At 39.3% G+C, this 22,760-nt stretch overlaps 1 protein-coding gene across 1 annotated transcript in view; it reads right to left on the bottom strand.

Moving 5' to 3' along the window:
- CCDC7 (coiled-coil domain containing 7) overlaps nt 1-1,560 on the bottom strand; it is a 208,687-nt gene extending 207,127 nt beyond the window's left edge. Inside the window, exon 1 of the mRNA XM_053923457.1 lies at nt 1,282-1,560. Coding sequence (XP_053779432.1) covers nt 1,282-1,560 — 279 coding nt within the window. The remainder of the gene's footprint in view (nt 1-1,281) is intronic.
- Between the last annotated feature and the right edge of the window lie 21,200 nt (nt 1,561-22,760).

Below are 22,760 nucleotides of genomic sequence, written 5' to 3'. Positions count from 1 at the left end.
GATTTATTTCTGCCAGTGTCATAAACTTAAATGTTCTATTTTGTTCCCCATCTTTTATCATAATGAAGAAGTGATGAGCAACAGCCCTTGACCCTATTTTCTAGCAAGAGATGCCCTATGACACTTCCACTTCTGTGCTGACAGATATCTAAAAAGGAGAGAGTCTGTCTATGCATTGCTGAAACATCACCTCTACTTATCACCAACATATTCCTCAAAATCTGACTCAACCTTCTTGTTTGAAGAGAGTGGGGAAAATAGAGAGACCAGAAGCAACAATTTTTTAAAGCAAATTCTCTAAACTAAACCCTCAAACTTTGAGCAAACTTGTATTTTGCAAGTTCTACAAACTATATTCTTTTTATGTTTGTGCTATCCCTTGACGTTGTCACTTGGTATTTGCTACATTTACAAATTCAATTCTATATTATTGGGCAAAAAGAAACCCAGAGAAAGGGAGATTTCTGTCCCAACACTAAGAGCTCAAGTTTCTAAAGTGCAAACAAGAGTTGACATAACAGGTATGTCAAAAAACCTTCAAAAAACCTATTTTTAGAAAACTCCACTTGCATCTCAGAATTGGATTTCAAGAAAGTCCCCACCATTCACTAACTGATTAATGGCTCACTGTCCCTAAACTGTTTGTACAAACAATGATGTAAGCTGAGCACTTGCTTTCCTTCAGGGAGTCTGGAATTTCTTCTTTTTAAGGATTTATTTATTTATTTATTTATAGACAGAGGGGAAAAGGAGGAAGGGAGAGAAACATCAATGTGTGGCTGCCTCTCACACACATTGGAAACCTGGCCCACAACCCAGGCATGTGGCCTGACTGGGAATCGAACTGGCATTCCTTTGGTTCACGGACCGGTGCTCTATCCACTGAGCCACACCAGCCAGGGCAGGAGTCTGTAATTTTGATACATGACAAGCAAAGAGTACCTAAGCGATCAAGCTCCAACAAAACCCTGGGCACTGAGTCTCCAATGAATGTATCTTGTACACATTCCATGTGTTTTGTCACAGTTTGTCATGGGAAGAATTAAGTATGTCTTCTGTGACTGCAAAGGGAGAGGAATCTTGGAAGTTTGACTTGTTTTTCTCTACACTTCACCCATGTGTCTTTTTCCTTTGCTAATTTTGCTTTGTAAAGTCCTTACACTGTAAGAAATCTTAGCCATTAATATGACTTATGCTGAGTCCAGTGAGTCCACCTAGGAAATCACTAAACCTGGGGAAGGTCTTGAGGACCTTTGACAAAGGGACCAACAAGTGACTTACCATCTTCAGATGCTTGGTAATTTTCCTGAGCAATTCATTTTCTGCTATTAACTCCTTTGTCTTACTTGATGGAATGGGCAAAGCATACCTTACAATGGATTCTCCTGTTGGTGGAGATCTTAAAACCATTGGTTCAAGTTTATCACGTACTAATTTTGAACTTTGTTTTTCCTTTGGTTTAGGTGATGATGGTGAATTAAGTATTCCTTTTCTGTACCTTAATTCTGGAACATTTGCCAGTTTATTACTAGAGGACAACAGATGTTTTACTGGCTTCATTTTGTTATTTGGCTTCTAAGTTATAGGTGAAAAAATTTTAGTCCTCCCTGTGAAGAAAAGATGAAGATTTCAGATTTAAAATAATGGTGGGATTATCAACTGCCATGAAGATGGTGCATCCCAAAATCAAGTCTGGAGAAATTACAGAATAAAAAGGGAAACATTCCTAACATCAAATTAAAAACAAAACAAAACTGTAAGACTCCCCTAGAAGTAACTGAAGGCTGATTTATGTATGGGCATTTAGAATGGGTGCTGACAGGAAGGAAGAAGACAGTGGCAGCAGTGAAAGAATATATTTAGAAAACTCTAAAGTATTATTCTCAGCCCTGGCCAGGTGGCTTAGTTGGTTGGAGCATCATCCCATACACCAAAAGGTTGTGAGTTCAATTCTTGGTCGGGATACGTATGCAAGGCAACCGATCTATGTTTCTCTCTCACATCAATTTCTCCTCCTATTCCTCTCTCTCTAAAAACAATGAACATTCCTCAGATCAGAATTAAAATATGCTATTCTTATCTTTCCTTCATTTTGAAACTAATATATACTCTTCAAATATATCACTATTTTCATAGAAGTAATATGGCCCAGAGTATGAGCAGAGTAATATAAGGGGTCCACCAAAGTCATACTGGCATAAGGAAGCATAGACTGGGCAGGCCTTAAGACTTTCAATCTACTTCTCTTTCTCTCCAAAGATGATTAAGACTCAGGACAATGCCTCCTCCCAAAGAGTTTGAAAGTATATACCTGACCATAAGAGTTATCTGACAGACTGGCAAAATTGAGACAGAAAATCATTGGCTCTCTATTGTCTAAAGCTCTCCAAACCTAGACTAGTCCCATTGTTGTGTGTTGAACTGTATCCTCCAAAAAGATATGTTCAAATCCTACCATCTGGAAGTCCTACCCTTGGAATCTGTGACTATGACCACATTTGAAAATACAGTCTTTGCAGATGTAATCATGTCAGGCTGGACTGCGACAGGCCCAAATCCAATGACCGGTGTCATTATAAGAGAGACATGTGAAGACACACGCACAAAGACAAACAAGGAAGAAGGCCAGGTAATGACATAGGCAGAGATTGGAGTGATGCAGCTATGAGCCAAGGAATATTAATATGAAGAATTGACAGTACCCACCAGATGCTAGGAAGAAACAGGGAAAGAGTCTTCCCTAGAACCTTCAGGGGGGAGCATAGCCCTGCCAATATACTGATTTCAGAAAGCTAGACCCAAGAAATGTGACAGAATAATTTTCCACTGTTTTAAGACACCCAGTTTGTGGTACTTTGTCATGCCAGCCTTAGCAAACTATATATACACTGATGGAAATGATTCAATAGAAAGCAAAATGTATGTGATGGAGAGGAAAACTGCCAGGCTGATATCCTTGAGTAAACAAGAAGAAATGGGTCTTAATGCACAAATGAGTTGATGCACTTTAGATGGGTACAGGAAAAGTTATCTGTAATAACAGACAAGAAGGTGGAAATCTGGGATACTTCAAGAAACCAGTGAGAAAAGAATGGAACCTTTGACAGGTGCTAGAAAATGACCTCACATATGGATCCATGAAGTTCACATTTATATAAATATCACATGTGGTGAATACTTATATTTACTTAATTAAAAGAATCCTAAATCCAGATTTAGAGAAGCCTCAGGTCAAGATGAAGGCATTAGTAGATATGCTTCACTTCTTTGCACAACCAGAATAACAACCAATTTAAAAAACAAAAAACAGCCAGAACTGCCAGAATATCAAACACTATGGAAGTCAGACAGCCAAGGAGTTAAAGAAGAAACATTCATCCAGACTGGTAGGAGGGATGGAGATGGACAGCTGGAGCGGAGAGGATGTGCAGCAAGGTAGTCGGTGGTGGACTAGAAAGATGAGGCAATGGCTGGCTGAGTGAGCAGTCCCACATTGGTGTGGGGAGAAACCAGGAGAAACAAACTGGGGAGCAAGACAGACCATGCAGCCGAGGGTACCAACGCCAGGAAAAGAAAGCTTCAAAGCTTCTGGCTGTAAAAACCTGTGGGGGTTGCAGCAATGAGAGAAACTGCCAGTCTCACAGGAGAGACTGTCAGAAGGGTCCATGGGGTCCTAGAACATACTGAAGCCCACCCACTAGGATTCAGCACCAGAAGGGTGCAATTCACTTGTGGGAAATGGAGGAAGTGACTGAGAGCCAGGTGAGTGCCAAGGAAGTAGCATTATTCCCTCTCTGATCCCTCCACCACATACAGTGCCACAATGCAGCACAGGGTTGCCCTGTCCTGGCAAATACCTAAGGCTCCGCCCCTTACAACATAACAGGTGCACCAAGACAAAGAAATATGGCCCAAATGAAAGAACAGATCAAAACTCCAGAAAAAGAACTAAGCAACAAGGAAATAACCAACCTATCAGATGCAGAGTTCAAAACACTGGTAATCAGGACACTCACAGAAATGATTGAGTAAGGCTGCAAAATAACAGGAGAGGTGAAGGGTATATTAAGTGAAATGAAGAAAAATATACAGCGAAGCAACAGTGAAGGGGAGGAAACTGGGACTCAAATCAATGCTTTGGAACAGAAGGAAGAAATAAACATTCAACCAGAACAGAATGAAGAAAAAAAAAAATAGGAGAGGCTTAGGGAACCTCTGGGACAATTTTAAATGTGCCAACATCCAAACCATAGGGGTGCCAACAGGAGAAGAGGAAGAGCAAGAAATTGAAAACTTATTTGAAAAAATACTGAAAGAAAACTTCCCCAATTTGGTGAAGGAAATAGACTTAAAAGTCCAGGAAGCTCAAAGAGTACCAAACAAGTTGGACCCAAAGAGGAACACACCAAGACACATCATAATTACATTAGCCAAAATTAAATTTGAGAAAATCCTAAAAGCAGCAAAAGGAAAGAAGCCATTTAGCTACAAAGGAATTCCTATAAGACTATCAGCTAATTTCTCAAAAGAAACCTTGCAGGCAAGAAAGGGCTGGAAAGATATATTCAATGTCATGAAAGGCAAGAACCTACATCCAAGATTACTCTACCCAGCAAAGCTATCATTTAGAATGGAAGGGAAGATAAAGTGTTTCCCACATAAGGTCAAGTTAAAGGAGTTCATCGTCACCAAGCCTTTATTATATGAAATGTTAAAGGGAATTATCTAAGAAAAAGAAGATCACAACTATGAACAGTAAAACGACAACAAATAACTATCAACAACTGAACCTAAAACAAAACAAAACAAAACAAAACAAACTAAGCAAACAACAAGAATAGGAACAGAATCACAGAAATGGAGATCAGATGGAGGATTATCGGGGGGATGGGGAGGGGGTAGAATGGGGGAAAAGGTACAGTGACTAAGAAGCATAAGTGGTCGGTACAAAATAGACAGGGGTAGATTAAGACTAGTATAGGAAATGGAGAAGCAAAAGAAATTATATGTATGGACCATGGACACAAACTAAGGGGAGTGGGGAATGCTGGTGGGGTGGTACAGGGCAGAGAGAGATAAAGGGGGGCAAAAACTGGGACAACTGTAATAGCATAATCAATAATATATACTTAAAAATAAATAAATAAAACCATCCTAAATCGTAGGAGAAGGGTATTATATATCATGAATTGGCCAAAGTTTATCAGTCACTTTTCACCACAAAGACAAATGTTTTCTGGTTTTCCTTCACGGATTAATTTGATATTCATTTCAAACCATAATAACACAGTATACAAAATGGGCAGGGGGAAGATTATTGAAAAGCATGAATTGCCTGAATTCTGCATCAAAAGGAGCACGACTTCCTCTGTGGTACCCACACAGAGGGAAAATTAAGAGGAAAGCAAAGATGCTTTTGCCAGATAATCTAAAGAAAATTCTCACAATCTGATGAAGGAGGAAGCTCACCAGTCTCCCCTGGGAGGAATGGGTTTACCTGCCGAGGCCATTGGGAGTCAGCTTTCAGGGCAGTTCTCTTGTTTATGCGGGCTCCAAGGTGACCAAATTGGAAATTCTGAGCCTCCCAGACTTCCTTCAAGACAGAAGCCCACAAACTGCCACACTTCAGCCCAGCTAGTTTACAAACTGACACTGAGGTAGAAAGCAAAGGCCTGCCGCGGTGCCCAGGGCGGCTGCGACCACGGCAGGGTGCACTCCTAAGGGCAAGGCGGTTGACGCCACGTCAACGACACCTGACTCGGAGGCTCCAAGTTCAATGCCCAATGCTGAGGGAGGACCCTGCCTCCTGTATTTCTCTGAATGGAAGTGAGAAATCTAGACAACTGTGGAGTCTTCAAGAACAATAATACACGGACTGCAGCCTCGTTCTTTCTTGCACTCTCACCCCTTCGCAAGCACGGGTTCTTTCAGGCATTTAGCCAAAAGAAATGAAACATTAGGTACTTAGAAAACTTTGGGCATCACCAGCAAAAACTAAGCCCCAGGCCCTCATCTGCATTGTCTAAAGCTCTTTTCAGTGTGACCTTTTGTGGAGTACATTTACCAGATTGTGTGCTCCCACGGATTTCTGCATCAGCTTCAAGGTTTTAGCAATAAAGCGCTCTAGAAGGATGAGTTGTGCCACATAAATCTGTCGCCAATGGTTTCCATGTACTCTCATATGCAATTTTCCAAGGTAGAATTTTTTTCAGTACTTTGACTTTGAATAAATTATGCCTTTTAAAAATTGAAAATTATTAATGTAAAACATTTTCCAAGTGAACCTTTGTTGACCAAAGTAAAAAATGTTTTATATTTAAAAATATCAACTTGATGTAATTTCATAATTAATGATGGCTGTGTTTAAGAACAGCCTCTTCAAATTCCTGAAACTTTATCAGCTCACAAGAGCTAATGCAAGCAACCTCTAGTATAATATTGGCAGTTAGAGTTGGGATTGACTGGAAAGGGAAGACAAGAAGCCTTTTGGAGTGCCAGAAATGTCTCCTGCTCTGACTTTGTGGGTGTGTTCAGAAATCATGAAGGTTAACAGTTATCATTTGTGCATTTTTTCAGTATGTATTATGTCAATAATAGAAAATATACATAATGTTCAAACTTATTAAGTACTACACAACACAAAACAAAAGTTGGCAATAAATTTAATCTCAGGAAATTGTTTACAACGAATTGAATTGCTAAATTCAAAATTTCTGAAAACCATTATAAATTTAAGGGGTAGGAGAGATGCAACTAAAATCCGAAAAGAGACATTTAATTTAAAAAGAGAACCTCAAATTTTCTAGATTTGACAGCAGATTTCTATTTTCCAGTACAAAGCTATAGTAATTAAGGCAGTATGGTTTTGCAAAATATATACAAAGAGATTAATAAAAAAATTAAAAGTTCAAAAATACACCTACTCATACACAGTCCCTGACTTACAATGGATTGGCTTACAATTTTTCAACTTTACAATGACTCAAAAGTGATATGTGTAAGTAGAAACCATACTTTGAATTTGAACTGTAGTATTTTCCCAAGCTAGTGATATGTGGTCCAATATTCTCTCATGATGCTGGACAGGTGCAGCTCTCAGTCAGCCATGTGATCATGAGGGTAAAAAACCAATAGTCTACCTTGTATTCATTATATTAGATGATTTGCCCAACTGTAAGGTAATGTAAGTGTTCTGAGGCACATTTAAAGCTAGACTAGGCTATGATGTTCAGTAGGTGAGATATATTAAATGCATTTCAACTTATGGTATTTTCAGCTTATGATGGGGTTATCAAGATATAACCTCATCATAAGACAAGGCACATCTGTGCATTCTATTGATTTTCAACAGTGCCAATGCACTTCAATGAGGAAAGAAAAATCTGACAAATAGAAACACAGCAGCTTATGTAATTATAGGAAAAGGTGTCCATTACTCCTGGCTAATGACATATCTGAAATTTAATTTAATTGGATCATAGACTTTTTAGCATGGGCATTTACTACATTTATCATTCTTTGAGGGATAATGAGAAGGCTTTTGCTTCCAGAGTGATGGAGTAATGGCACTGGCTTTATCCTCCTGGCTAAAACAACTAACAAATAGATTAAATATATAAAATAATGAATTTCAAGACATGGGCTATCAGACCATGAATGACAATGATCCTTGTGTAACAGTAAGCAAATAAGATGAACCCTATGGTTTCCTAAGCTTACTTCATATAGAAAGCAGTTTACAGTCATAATACAAACAGAAGGAAAACCAAGCAGATTCCAAAAATAGGCCTCAGTTGAGGAGAAGAAGAGGTCCACAAAGGCCAAGGAAACTAAAGCTAAGAGGAGAGAATACTGGATAAAATATTAAAGAATGGGGAGAGCTCTATAAATCTTTAAAGGACCCCTTTAACTCCACAGCTGATTAATGATCAGTATAAATATGTATTGAAACTACCCAAGGCTAGGGAAAGAATCACTTAAAACATCATGTGGTACAATACTTAAGCTTATGAAGAGCTAGTAATATTTTATGTTCTTACCAATTGAGTGAAAAAGTTTCTTTTTTTTAAATATATTTATTGATTATGCTATTACAGTTGTCCCATTTCCCCCCCACTCCACTCCATACTGCCCACCCCCTCCCTCCTACATTCCCCCCCTATAGTTCATGTCCATGGGTCATACTTATAAGTTCTTTGGCTTCTACATTTCCTACACTATTTTTACCCTCCCCCTGTCCATTTTCTACCTATCATCTATGCTACTTATTCTCTGTACCTTTACCCCCCTCTCCCCCTCTCACTCCCCTACTGACAACCCTCATGTGATCTCCATCTCTATGGTTCTGTTCCTGTTCTAGTTGTTTGCCTAGTTTGCTCTCGTTTTTGTTTTAGGTGTGGTTGTTAATAACTGTGAGTTTGCTGTCATTTTTACTGTTCCTATTTTTGATCTTCTTTTTCTTAGGTAACTGCCTTTAACATTTCATATAATAAGGGCTTGCTGATGATTAATTTCTTTAACTTGACCTTATCGGAAAAGCACTTTATCTTCCCTTCCATTCTAAGTGATAGCTTTGCTGGATACAATAATCTTGGATGTAGGTCCTTGCATTTAATCTTGGGTAATGTAATTATGATGTACCTTGGTGTGTTCCTCCTTGGGTCCAGCTTCTTTGGGATTCTCTGAGCTTCCTGGACTTCCTGGAAGTCTATTTCCTTTGCCAGATGAGGGAAGTTCTCCTTCATTATTTGTTCAAATCAGTTTTCAATATTTTGTTCTTCCTCTTCTCCTTCTGGCACCCCTATAATTCAGATGTTGGAACGTTTCAAAATGTCCTGGAGGTTCCTAAGCCTCTCCTCATTTTTTTTGAATTCTTGTTTCTTCATTCTGTTTTGGTTGGATGTTTCTTTCTTCCTTCTGGTCCACACCATTGATTTGAGTCCCACTTTCCTTCCCATCACTATTGGTTCCCTGTACATTTTCCTTTGTTTCTCTTACCATGGGCTTCATTTTTTCATCTGGTTTTCGAACAGATTCAACCAATTCTGTGAGTGTCTTGATAACCAGTGTTTTGAACTGTGCATCCGATAGGTTGGCTATCTCTTCGTTGCTTAGTTGTATTTTTTCTGGAGCTTTGAAGTGTTCTGTCATTTGGGCCATTTTTTTTTTTTGTCTTGGTGCGTCTGTTACTTTAAAGGGTGGAGCCTTAGGTGTTCACCAGGGCGGGGTAACACTGGTGGCTGCTCTGTGACGCTGTACGTGGGGGAGGGGCCAAGAGGGAGCAATGGTGCCCGCCTCACTCTCCTCCGGCTTTCAATGTTTCACTCTGCTACCCACAATCAAACTGGGCCCCTCTGGTGCTGGTTCCCGAGTGGGTGGGCCTGTGCACACTCTAGGTCCCTGTGGGTCTCTCCAACAACCTCTCCTGTGAGGCTGGGAGTCTCTCCTGCTGCCGCCCCAACCCCCACGGGCATTTTCAATCAGAGGTTTGAGGCTTTATTTCCCTGAGCTGGAGCCCTGGGTTGCGCAGTCTGCTTCACTCCCCACCGTTTGTCCAGTTTATCTGTGCGCAAATGTGGTGCCACGGGGTGCTACCCACTGGCTCTGCCTGCCCCGTTCTCCGACACTCTGAGTCTGGCCCTCTGGGTTTATCTGTGCGAATGTGGGGCCGCAGGGTCTGCTGGTGCTCAGGCTGCCTATGCCGTTTGTCCCACACTCCGCCAGTCTCAGTCCCGCCACAGCCACGCGAGTCCTCTCCACCCCAGCTGCCCGTCTCTGCCCCTCCTACCGGTCTGGATGAATGTTTATTTTCTATTTCCTTGGTGTTGGTCCCCCTTGCCGTTCGATTCTCTGTCAGTTCTGGTTGTGCGAAGAGGCGCAGTGTGTCTACCTACGCCGCCATCTTGGTTCTCTGTGAAAAAGTTTCTTAATCATGGGTAGTCAAAAGTATTCAGAGGGGATTTGTCTGAGGAGGGGTCAAAATAGTCTTACACTACACACTCCTAGGGATGTGCCAAACAAAGCTTCAAAATGAGACCAAAAAAGAAAAACAACAAATATTTCCAATAATTTGACCGAGAACAAATTTGACCCAGAACAAAACCTTAAAAATATTTATAAGCATACCAAAACTCCAGCACACAAGGCAAAAATCACAATGTCTAGTATTCAATCAAATATTACAAAACATGGAGGTACATGCAGGACTTGCATCCTTCCACCACCAAAATTACAACTAAATTAAAGAAAACTATCATTGAGAACAGCCTGTAATCTAGTTGAACAAAAGTCCTATAACTGAAGATACCCAGAAGAAGCCACATTGATACTGGTAAAAGGGGCAGAGACATGGAACAAGCTACTCCCATAACCATGTGTGGCAGGTAAAATCTGGGAGGAATATCTCAGATTTAGAGGCACCCCATTTATATGAAATTTTCTTGCCTAAGTTCTCCTCTAGGAATTTTATGGTATCATGAATTATGTGTAAGTCTTCTATCAATCTTGAATTTATTTTAGTGTATGGTGTAAGTTAGTAGTCTAGTTTCACTTTTTTGCATGTGCCTGTGCAGATCTCTCCCAACACCATTTACTGAAGAGGCTATTTTTTCTCTATTGTATGGTCTTGCATCCTTTGTCCAATATTAATTAACCATAGCAACATGGGTTTATTTCTGAGCTCTCTATTCGGTTCCATTGCTCTGTATCTGTTCTTATGCCAGTACCAGACTATTTTGATTTACAGTGGTCTCATAATATAGTTTGATATCAGGTATTGTGATTCCTCCTACTTTGTTCTTTAAAATATTTATTTATTTATTTATTTTTAGAGGGAGAGGAAGGGAGGGAAGAAGAGGGGGAGTGAAACATCAATGTGTGGTTGCTTCTAGCACACCCCCTCCTAGGGACATGGACTGCAACCCAGGCATGTGCCCTGATTGGGAATTGAACTGACAACGCTTTGGTTCACAGGCCCACGCTCAATCCACTGACTACTTTGTTCTTCTTTTTCAAAATTGCTGAGGCTATTCTGGGTCATTTATGGTCCCATATAAATTTTTGAAATATTCATTTTATATATGTGAAATATGTTATTGGCATTTAAATAAGGAATGCATTGAATCTATAAATTGCTTTGGGTAGTATGGACTTTTAATGATTTTAATTTATCCAATCCATGAACATGGTATATGCTTCCATTTATCTGTTTCTTCATTAATCTCATTCTTCAGTGTTCTGTAGTTTTCTGAGTACAGGTCTTTTACATCCTTGGTTAGCTTTATTCCTAGGTACTTTATTTTTCTTGTTGCTATATCACATGGGATTTTTCCCCCTGATTTCTGTTTCTGATATTTCATTGTTAGTGTGCAAAAATACCTTTGATTTCTGAACATTGACTTTGTATCCTGTTGTTTTGCCAAATTCACTTATTAGGTTGAGTAGTATTTTGGTGGGATCTATAGGGTTTTGTATGTACATTATCATGTCATTTGCAAACACTGACAGTCTTACTTCCTCCTTTCCAATTTGGATGCCTTTGATAGCTTTTTCTTGTCTGATCACTGTGGCTAGAATTTCCAGTACTACATTGAATAGAAGTGGTGAAAGGACACATTTGCATTGTTCCTGACATTATTAGGAAAGCTTTTAGTTTTTGCCCATTCAGTGTGATGTTGGTGTACATTTCTCATATATGGTCTTTATTGTGTTGAGATATGCTCCTTCTACTCCCACTTTGCTGAGTGTTTTTATCATAAACGGGTGCAGTACTTTATCAAATGCTTTTCCAGCATCTATTGATATGATCATGTGATTTTTGTCTTTCCTTTTATTTAGGTGATGGATTACATTTATTGATTTGTGAATGTTGTACCATCCTTGCATCCCTGGGACAAATCCCATTTGATAATCCCACTTGATGGTGTATGATCTTTGTAATGTATTGCTGGATCAGGTTTGTTAATATTTTGTTGAGGATTTTATCATCTATGTTCATCAGTGATTTGGGTTTGTGGTTTTCATTCTTTGTTGTGTCTTCATCTGGTTTTGGGATTAAGATAATGTTGGCCTCATATAAAGAATTTGCCAGTCTTCCCTTTTCATGGATTGTGTGGAATAGTTTGAGAAAGATGGGGGTAGCTCTTACCCAAATGTTTGGTAAAATTTTCCTGTCAAACCATCTGGTCCAGGGCTTTTGTATGCCAGGAGTTTTTGGTTTACTGCCTCAATTTCACTAGCTATGATCATTCTATTCAGGTTTTCCGCTTCTTCTTGACTTACTTTTGGAGAATTATGTTTCTAGAAATTTGTCCATTTTGCCCAGGTTTTCAAATTTCTTGGCATATAGTTGCCCATAGTAAATTCTTACAAACTTTTGTATTTCTCTGTGGTATTGGTTGTAATTTCTCCTCTTTCATTTCTGATTTTATTTATTTGGGTCTTCCTTCTTTTCTTCTTGATGAATCTGTTAGAGGCTTGTCAATTTCCTTTATCCTTTCAAAAAACCAGCTCATGGATTTATTGATCCTCTGAATTGTTCATTTAGTCCCTGTTATTTAATTATTCTCTGATCTAGATTATTTCCTTCCTTCTACCTGCTCTGGCTTTGTTTGTTGTTGTTCCTCTAGTTCTTGTAGATGCAGGATTAGGTTGTTTATTTAAGATTTTTCTATCTTCTTTGGGTAGGCCTGTATTGCCATGAATGTCCCTCTCAGGACTACCTTCAGTGTGTCCCATAGGTTCTGGACTGTTGTGTGCTCATTTTCACTTGTTTCCAGAAACTTTGATTTCTTCCTTGATCTTGTTGTTAACACATTAATTGTTTAATAACATGTTATTCAGTCTCCATGAATTTGACAGTTTTTGACTTTTTTCCTTGAGGTAGGTTTCTACTTTCAAGCCATTGTTGTTAGAGAAAATGCTTGATAGGATTTCAGTTTTCTTGAATTTGTTCAGGATTGTTTTGTGTCCTATCATGTCATCTATCTTTGAGAATGGTCCATGTGCATTTGAAAGTATATTTTGCGGAGAAACAAGATGGCGATGTAGGTAGACACACTGCGCCTCCTCGCACAACCAGAACTGACAGAAAATTGAACAGCAAGGAAGTCCGACACCAAGGAAATAAAAAATAAACATTCATCCCGACTGGTAGGAGGGGTGGAAATGGGCAGCCAGGGCGGAGAGGGGCAGTCGGGGCGGAGAGGACTCGCATTCCTGTGGCGGAACCAAGACTGGTGGAGTGTGGGACAAACGGGACAGGCAGTCGACCACTAGCAGACCCTGAGGCCACACACTCGCGCACAGATAAACAGGGAAGAACAGCGGGGAGCGAAGCAGACCGCATAACCCAGGGCTCCAGCGTGGGGAAATAAAGCCTCAAACCTCTGATTGAAAGTGCCCATGGGGGTTGGGGCGGCAGTAGGAGAGACTCCCAGCCTCACAGGAGAGGTTGTTGGAGAGACCCACAGGGGCCTAGGGAGTGCACAAAGAGCCCACCCACTCGGGAACCAGCACCTGAGGGGCCCAGTTTGATTGTGGGTAGCAGAGTGAAAGACTGAGGTACGGTGGAGAGTGGAACAGGCGCCATTGCTCCCTCTCGGCCCCTCCCCCACGTACAGCTTCACAACACAGCGACCAGCATTACCCCACCCCGGTGAACACCTAAGGCTCTGCCCCTTTAAGTAACAGATGCGCCAAGAAAAAAAAAATGGCCCAAATGACAGAACACTTCAAAGCTCCAGAAAAAATACAGCTAAGCGAGGAAGAGATAGCCAACCTATTGGATGCACAGTTCAAAACACTGGTTATCAAGATGCTCACAGAATTGGTTGAATGTGTTCGAAAACCAGATGAAAAAATGAAGCCTATGCTAAGAGAAACAAAGGAAAATGTACAGGGAACCAATAGTGATGGGAAGGAAAATGGGACTCAAATCAACAGTGTGGACCAGAAGGAAGAAAGAAACATCCAACCAAAACAGAATGAAGAAACAAGAATTCAAAAAAAATGAGGAGAGGCTTAGGAACCTCCAGGACATTTTGAAACGTTCCAACATCTGAATTATAGGGATGCCAGAAGGAGAAGAGGAAGAACAAAATATTGAAAACTGATTTGAACAAATAATGAAGGAGAACTTCCCTCATCTGGCAAAGGAAATAGACTTCCAGGAAGTCCAGGAAGCTCAGAGAATCCCAAAGAAGCTGGACCCAAGGAGGAACACACCAAGGCACATCATCATTACATTCCCCAAGATGAAACAGAAGGAGAGAATCTTAGAAGCAGCAAGAGAAAAGGACACAGTTACCTACAAAGGAGTTCCCATAAGACTGTCAGCTAATTTCTCCAAAGAGACCTTACAGGCAAGAAGGGGCTGGCAAGAAGTATTCAAAGTCAGGAAAGGCAAGGGCCTACATCCAAGATTACTGTATCCAACAAAGCTATCATTTAGAATGGAGGGGAAGATAAAGTGCTTCTCAGATAATGTCAAGTTAAAGGAGTTCATCATCACCAAGCCCTTATTATATGAAATGTTAAAGGGACTTACCTAAGAAAAACAAGATCAAAAATAGGAACAGTAAAAATTACAGCAAACTCACAGTTATCAACGACCACACCTAAAACAAAAACGAGAGCAAACTAGGCAAACAACTAGAACAGGAACAGAACCATAGGATGGAGATCATAATAGGGGAGTGGGAGGGGGAGAGGGGGGGAAAGGTAAAGAGAATAAGTAGCATAGATGATAGGTGGAAAATAGACAGGGGGAGGGTAAGAATAGTGTAGGAAATGTAGAAGCCAAAGAAGTTATAAGTATGACCCATGGACATGAACTATAGGGGGGGAATGTGGGAGGGAGGGGGTGGGCAGGATGGAGTGGAGTGGGGGGGTGGGAATGGGACAACTGTAATAGCATAATCAATAAATATATTTTTAAAAAAGAAAGTATATTTTGCTTCTTTGGGGTGAAACACTCCGTATATATCAGTTAAGTCCATGGGATCTAGGGTGTCATTCAGTGCCACAATATCCTTGTTGATTCTTTGTTTGGAAGATCTATCCATTGTTGGCAGAAAGGTGTTAAAATCCCCTAATATAAGTGTGTTGCTGTCTATATCTTTCTTGAAGTCCTCCAAGATTTTGCTGATATGTTTGGGTGCTCCTAGTTTGGGTCCATATGTATTTATAGCATTTATATCTTCTTAGTAGATTCTACCCTTAAGTTTTATGAAGTGCCCTTCTCTGTCTCTTTTATAGCCTTTGTCCTGAAATCTATTTTTTCTGATAAAAGTATTGCTACCCTGGCTTTTTTTCTTACCATTTGCTTTGAATACTTTTTTTTTTCAAACTCTTCACTTTCAGTCTATGTAGGTCTTTTGTTCTGAGGTGAGTCTCTCATATACCCCATATTTTCAGGTCTTCTTGTCTTATCCACTCAGCTACCTTATATCCTTTGTTTGGAGCATTTCTTCCATTTACATTTGAGGTTATTATTGATAGGCATATTCATTGCCTATTTGTTGCCATTTTTCCCTTTGTACCTGTGTTCCCCTTTCTCCCACTCATTCCCTTCATCTTCATAAAACAGTCCCTTTAGCAGGTCTTGCAATCTTGCTTTGGTGGAGATGTATTTTTTTAGCCTTCCTCTGTCTAGGAAACTCCTTATTTCACCTTCCATTTTAAATAACAGCCTTGCTGGGTAGAGAGTAATGCTGTTTGCAGGCCTTTCCTTTTCATTACTTGGAATATATCTTGTCATTCCCTTCTGGCTTGTAGTGTTTCTGTTGAGCAATCAGCTTCTAGCCTTGTCGGAGCTCTCTTGTATTTCACTATCTTTTTCTCTCTTGCTGCCTTTAAGATTTTCTCTTTGTCTTTGAGTTTTGCCATTTTAATTATGATGTGCCTTGCAGTGGGCCTCTTTGGGTTCATCTTGATTAGGACCTTCTGTGCTTCTTGGACTTGTGTGACTTTTTCTCTCATCAAGTTAGGGAAGTTTTCTGTCATTAGTTTTTCAAATAGGTTTTCTATCCTTTGCTCTTTTTCTTCTCCTTCTGGTATCCCTATGGTACAGATATTATTATGTTTCATGTGTCCAGAAACTTCCTTAACCCCTCTTCTCTCTTTTTGAATATTTTTTCATTTTGTTGCTCTGTCTGGGAATTTCTTTCTACCTTGTCTTCCAGCTCACTGATTTGATCCTCTGCTTTATATATCCTGCTTTTAATAACTTCCACTGTTTTCCTCATTTCAGATGTTGTCTTTTTCATTTCATCCTGACTGTTATTGAGAGTTCCTATGTCCTTCTTCATGCTAACATAGTTCACAATAAGTTTCTTGAAGCTTCTCTGGAGTTCTTTGAAGCTCATGTTTTTGTTTTGCTTTGGTCTGTTTGTTTGTTTGTTTTCCAGAAAGTACTGATTTATTTTCATTTCAAAGACATTATAACACAAGGTGATTTCCATTTACTTCTTTTTTAAGTATACTTTATTGATTGTGATATTACAGTTTTCCCAATTTTCTCCCTTATCCCCGCTCTACCTTGCATGCCCCAACCCTACAGTATTCACCTCTCCTTAGTTCATGTCCATAGGTTGTACATATAAGTTTTTTTGAGTTCTCTGTTTCCTATACCATTTTTTATCTCTCCCCATCTATTTTATGCCTACTAATTATGATTCTCCTTCCCTGTACCTTTTCTCCCTTATTCCTCCCTCCCCCCTCCCCACTGAAATCCCTCCATATGATGTCCATTTCTCTGATTCTATTCCTGTACTAGTAATTTGCTTAGTTTTCATTTTCTTTGTTTTTCTTTCTTTTAGGTACATTTGTTGATACTTGTGAGTTTGTTGTCATTTTACTATTTACATTTTTTATCTTCTTTTTCTTAGATAAGTCCCTTTAACATTTTAGAATAATGGCTTGGTGATGACGAACTTCTTTATCTTGACCTTATCTGAGAAGCACTTTATCTGCCCTTCCATTCTAAATGATAGCTTTGCTGGATAGAGTATTCTTGAATGTAGGTCCTTGCCTTTCATGACTTCAAAGACTTCTTTCCAGCCCTTTCTTGCCTACAAAGTTTATTTTGAGAAATCAGCTGATCACCTTATGGGCACTCCTTTGTAGGTAATGATCTCCTTTTCTCTTGCTGCTTTCAAGATTCTCTCTTTATCTTTAATCTTGGGTACCTAATGATAATGTGTCTTGGTGTGTTCCTCTTAGGGACTCTCTGGGCTCCCTGGACTTCCTGAAAGTCTATTTCTTTCACCAGATTGGGGAAGTTTTCCTTCATTATTTGTTCAAATAAGTTTTCTACTTCTAGCTGTTGTTTTTCTCCTTCTGGCACCCCTATAATTCAGGTATTGGAATGTTTCAGGTTGTCCTAGAGATTCCTAAGCCTCTCTTCACTTTTTTGAATTCTTGTTTCTTTATTCAGTTCCGTTGGATGTTTATTTCTTCCTTTTGTTCCAAATCATTGCATTGAGTCCTGGTTTCCTTCCTGTCACTGTTGTCTCCTTGAATATTTTGCTTTATTTCATTTTGGGTGATTTGTTTTTTCATTTTTTGACCAAGCTCAATCAGTACTGTGAGCATTTTGATTACCAGGGCTTCAAAACTCCATCAGATAAGTTGACTATCTCCTCATTGCTTAGTTCTCTTTCTGAAGTTTTGCTCTGTTCTTTCATTTGGGCTATATTTCTTTGTCTCAGCACACCTGCTAAATTGTAAGGGGGCAGGGTCTTAGGTATTTGCCAGGGCTGGGCAGCCCTCCTTGCTGTGCTGTGGCACTGCCTGTTGGGGAGGGGCCAGAGAGGGAACAATGCAGCTCACCTGCTCATTTCTAACCCAATTTCCAATGAACTCCTGTGTGACACATGGAGTTTCTCCCACCACAGCAACTGCCATAGTCCACGATCAACTCTGAGTCTCAGTTTCAGTTTCAACCACCCCGCCCACACAGTCTACCACCCTGCTGCAGTTTTTCTCAGCCAGCCCTGCCTGCAACACAGGTTCTTACAGGTCTGGTTATTCTGTTTGACTTTTTCTTTAATTTCTTGCTTGTCAGAGTTCCATGCAGTTTGATTTTCTGGCACTTCTGGTTGTTTATTGATTTTAGATTGGTTGTAATCATCCTTTTGGTTGTGCAAAGAAGCGAAGAATTTCTACCTATGCCTCCATCTTGGCAGGAACTCTCTGAAGTTCTCACTGAGCTCCTTGAGCATCCTTATAACTATTATTTTGAACTCAATGTCTGATAGTTTGGTTACCTCAATTTCAATTATCAGTCTTAATGGTAATTCCTCATTTTGTTTCAGTCGGGGGTTGTTTCTTTGTCTTTCCATTTTCATGACTTTTTGTTTGTTTCAGCATGATAGATTTATCTGCTTTGACTCCCTGTCTTCATGGTGTGATCTTCTGTGATAAGGGACCTTTAGGGCTCATGGTGCAGTCTCTTCGATGACCTCAGCTGGGTCCTCTTGTGCTGCTCTTTATGCCTTTTATGTGGCCTCTCTGCTTGTAGTTGGATTTTGGTTGTTGTTAGATCATTCCTGGTGGGCTTATCCCTCCATATGACTGTCTGAGAGAGTCACTCCACCCACCATGTCTTGTATACTGTTGTACAGGTGCTGCCAGAACAAAAACCAAACAGCACTGGAAACAGATAAACACCATAATTACACTATAAACAGCAAATGAGCCAATAGTAATAAGGTGTAAAAGATTAAGACTATTTTAAGAAAGGAAAAATGAATATGAGACGACTTACTGAAAGAAAAGAGATTTTGCAACAGTAGAGGGAGGGTCAATAATAAGACTGGAGAATAGAGACAAGGCAGAGAAGGAAAGTAAATAAAATCTACTTCATAAATAAAAAAGGGAGGAAGGATGGTGGAATGGAATAAGAGAAGAGAAATATATAGTATTAGATTAAAACTGAAATTTAGGAAAAATGTATATATATGTGTATATCTATTGAGAGAAAAAAAACAGATGACCACAACTGTGTGTGTGTGTATATGTAAGTCTGTGTGTATATATATAAGTATATAAAATATGGACCTAATTGTAGTAAAAGCCACTGTAATATCAACAACCAGATAGCTAAGATTTGTATGGGTGGAATAGGAATAACAGGGTTAAAGGAAAGAAAGAAGAGTTTAAGAGTTGTCTACAGGAAAGAGAAGTTATTTTGAGAGGATAGAGGTACTGAGAATATAAGAGTGTGGAAGAAAAGCCTAGGGCTAAGACAGGGAAAGATTAACATGTAAAATGAAAAAAGGAAGGAGCAGGAGGAAGGCAAAATGGAGTAAGTGAGATAAATGGTGAAATTTGGGATTTGAAATACAAACATAGTTACTATCTAGAAATAAGATTGAAGAAGAGTAACAACAGCCTTCTTATCTACAACCTAAGAGCAAAGATTGATAAAGATAGAGAGAGAATAAGGGTATTTTTTTTCAAAAAATATATTTTATTAATTTATTTTATTTAAGAATAGGAAAAAAGAATGTGAGATGACTAGTGACAAATTGTTTTGAGAGGCTGGAGGAGGGAAGCAATAGCATTAGTGCAGAATAGAAACAAGTTGTAGCAAGACAGAAAATAGAATTTAGACCAAAAATACAAAGAGGGAGGAAAGAGGTAGTACAGAGTAAGAGAGGGAAGAGCAATATATGAGATTTGAAACAGACCATATTATAAAATGTGGTGCCATATTGTGCCCAAACTTGAAAGATATGAAATGAATGTTAAACAGCTATGCAAGAGAGAATATAGTGCCTTTTAGTGCCTGTCTCTACTTTCTCTGCTCTGCTGGGTTTTCTAGAAAGGGGCCAGAGGAGCTCTGGCTCCTCACAAGAAAAAAAAAAAAAAAGACAAAAATCACAAGATCATAGCAATAGATGCAAAAAAGCACTTGATAAGGTACAGGACCCATTTACGATAAAAACACTTAGCAAAGTGGGAATAGCAGGAGCAGTCCTCAACATAATAAAGGCCATATATGAGAGACCTACAGCCAACATCATACTCAATGGACAAAAAGTTAAGAGCTTTCCCACTAAGATTAGGAACAAGACAAGGATGCCCGCTTTAACCACTCCTATTCAACATAGTATTGGAAGTCCTAACCACAGCAATCAGACAAGAAAAAGAAATAAAAGGCATCCAAATTGGAAAGGAGGAAGCAAAGCCATCATTGTTTGCAGATGACATGATAATATACATAAAAAATCCTATAGACTACACCAAAAAAACTACTCAACCTAATAAGTGAATCTGGCAAAACAGTGGGATACAAAGTCAATATTCAGAAATCAAAGGCATTTTTGGACACTAACAATGAAATATTGGAAACAGAAATCAGGGGGAAAAATCCCATTTGATATAGCAACAAGAAAAATAAAGTACCTAAGAATAAACCTAACCAAGGAGGTAGAAGACCTGTACTCAGAAAACTACACAACACTGAAGAAAGAAATTACAGAAGACACAAACAAATGGAAGCATGTACCATACTCATGGATTGGATGAATTAAAATTATTAAAATGTCCATACTACCAAAAGTGATTTATAGATTCAATGTATTCTCCACTAAAGTACCAATGACATATTTCACAGAAATAGAACAAACATTTCAGAAATGTATATGGAACCATAAACAATCCTGAATAGCTGCAGCAATTTTGAGAAAGAGAAACAAAGTAGGAGGGATGACAATACCTCATATCAAAGCATATTACAAGGCCACTATAATCAATAAAATATGGTACTGACATAAGAACAGACACATAGACCAATGGAACAGAACAGAGAGTACAGAAATAAACCCAAGTCTCTATGGTCAATTAATATTTCACAAAGGGGGCAGCAGCATAAAATGGAGTAAAAATAGCCTCTTCAACAAATGGTGTTGGGAAATCTGGACAGCTACATGCAAAAAAAATGAAACTCAATTACCAACTTACACCATACACAAGAATAAATTCAAGGTGGATAAAAGATTTAATTATAAGTTGTGACACCATAGAAGTCCTAAAAGAAAACATTGGCAGGAAAATCTCAGACATGCCATGCAGCAATATCTTCATGAATATGTCCCCTAAAGCAAGGGACATAAAGAAAAGAATAAACAAATGGGACCTCATCAAGATAAAAAGTTTCTGCATGGCTACAGAAAACAGCATTAAAATGAAAGGAGAACCAACTATATGGGAAAACATATTTGGCAATGATACCTCAGGGAAGGGTTCAATCTCCAAAATATATAAAGAATTCACACAAGTCCACTCCAGGAAGACAAACAATCCAATCGAAAAATGGGCAAAAGACTTGAACTGACACTTCTCCAAGGAGGACATACAGAGGGCCCAGAGACATATGAAAAGATGCTCAGCATCACTAGCCATCAGAGAGATGCAAATTAAAACCACAGTGAGAGACCACTTCACACCATTGAGAATGGGCATCATAAACAATCAACAAACAAGTGTTGGAGAGGATGCAGAGAAAAGGGAACCCTAGTGCACTGTTGGTGGGAATGCAGACTGGTGAGGCCACTGTGGAAAACAATATGGAATTTCCTCAGAAAAGTAAAAATGGAACTGCCCTTTGACCCAGCATTTCCGCTGCTGGGATTATACCCTAAGAACCCTGAAACACCAATCCAAAAGAACCTGTGCACCCTAAATGTTCATAGCAGCACAATTTACAATAGCCAAGTACTGGAAGCAACCTAAGTGCCCATCAGCAAATGAGTGGATCCAAAAACTATGGTATATTTACACCATGGAATTCTACGCAGCAGAGAGAAAGAAGGAGCTTATACCCTTTGCAACAGCATGGATGGAACTGGAGAGCATTATGCTGATAGAAATAAGAGAGACGGTGAGGGACAAATACCATATGATCTCACCTTTAACTGGAACATAATCAATAGAAGAAAAAAGGAAACAAAATACAACCAGAGACATTGAGGTTGGGAACAGTCTAGCAGTGGCCAGGGGGGAGTGGGGCGGGGACAGTGGGAAGAAGGGATTGCAGGAACTATTATAAAGGACACATGGACAAAATCAGGGGGGAGGGTGGAGGTGGGGGAGGGAGGTGGGTTCAGCTGGGGTGGGGTGGAGGGAAGGGGAGAAAAGGCATACAACTGTAATTGAATAACAATAAAATTTTTTTTAAAAAAAGACCCAATTATGCTATCTCCAAGAGACCTACCTCAGAATGAAAGATACACACACTAAAAGTAAAGAAATGGGAAAAGGTATTTCATACAAATGGAAAGGAAAAAAGAGCTAGGGTAGCAATGCTTATATGCAACAAAATATACTTTAAAACTAAGGCTATAGTAAGAAACAAAGAGGGACATTACATAATGATTAAGGGAACAATCCAACAAGAAGACATAACCCAATAATTTGTGCACCCAACATAGGGGCACCTAAATATTGAAAGCAAATTTCGATGGACATAAAGGGAGAGAATAATAGAAGTACTGTCATAGTAAGTGATTTTAACACCCTGTCAAATTCCATGAAACGATCTTCCAGATAGCAAATCAACAAGGAACAGGGCCTTAAATGACACCCAAGATCAAATGCATATAACTGATATCTTCAGAGCATTTCACTGTAGAACAGCAGAATATACATACTTTCCAAGTGCACATGGAATGTTTTCTAGGATAGACCACATTTTAGGACACAAAACAAGTCTAAATGAATTTAAGAAGATTGAAATCATATCTAGCATTTTCTCT

Source organism: Desmodus rotundus, chromosome 4 (assembly GCF_022682495.2).
Source record: "Desmodus rotundus isolate HL8 chromosome 4, HLdesRot8A.1, whole genome shotgun sequence".
Taxonomy (NCBI): domain Eukaryota; kingdom Metazoa; phylum Chordata; class Mammalia; order Chiroptera; family Phyllostomidae; genus Desmodus; species Desmodus rotundus.
The sequence above is the reverse complement of the archived record's forward strand: the minus strand, read 5'-3'. Positions and strand labels throughout refer to the sequence as shown.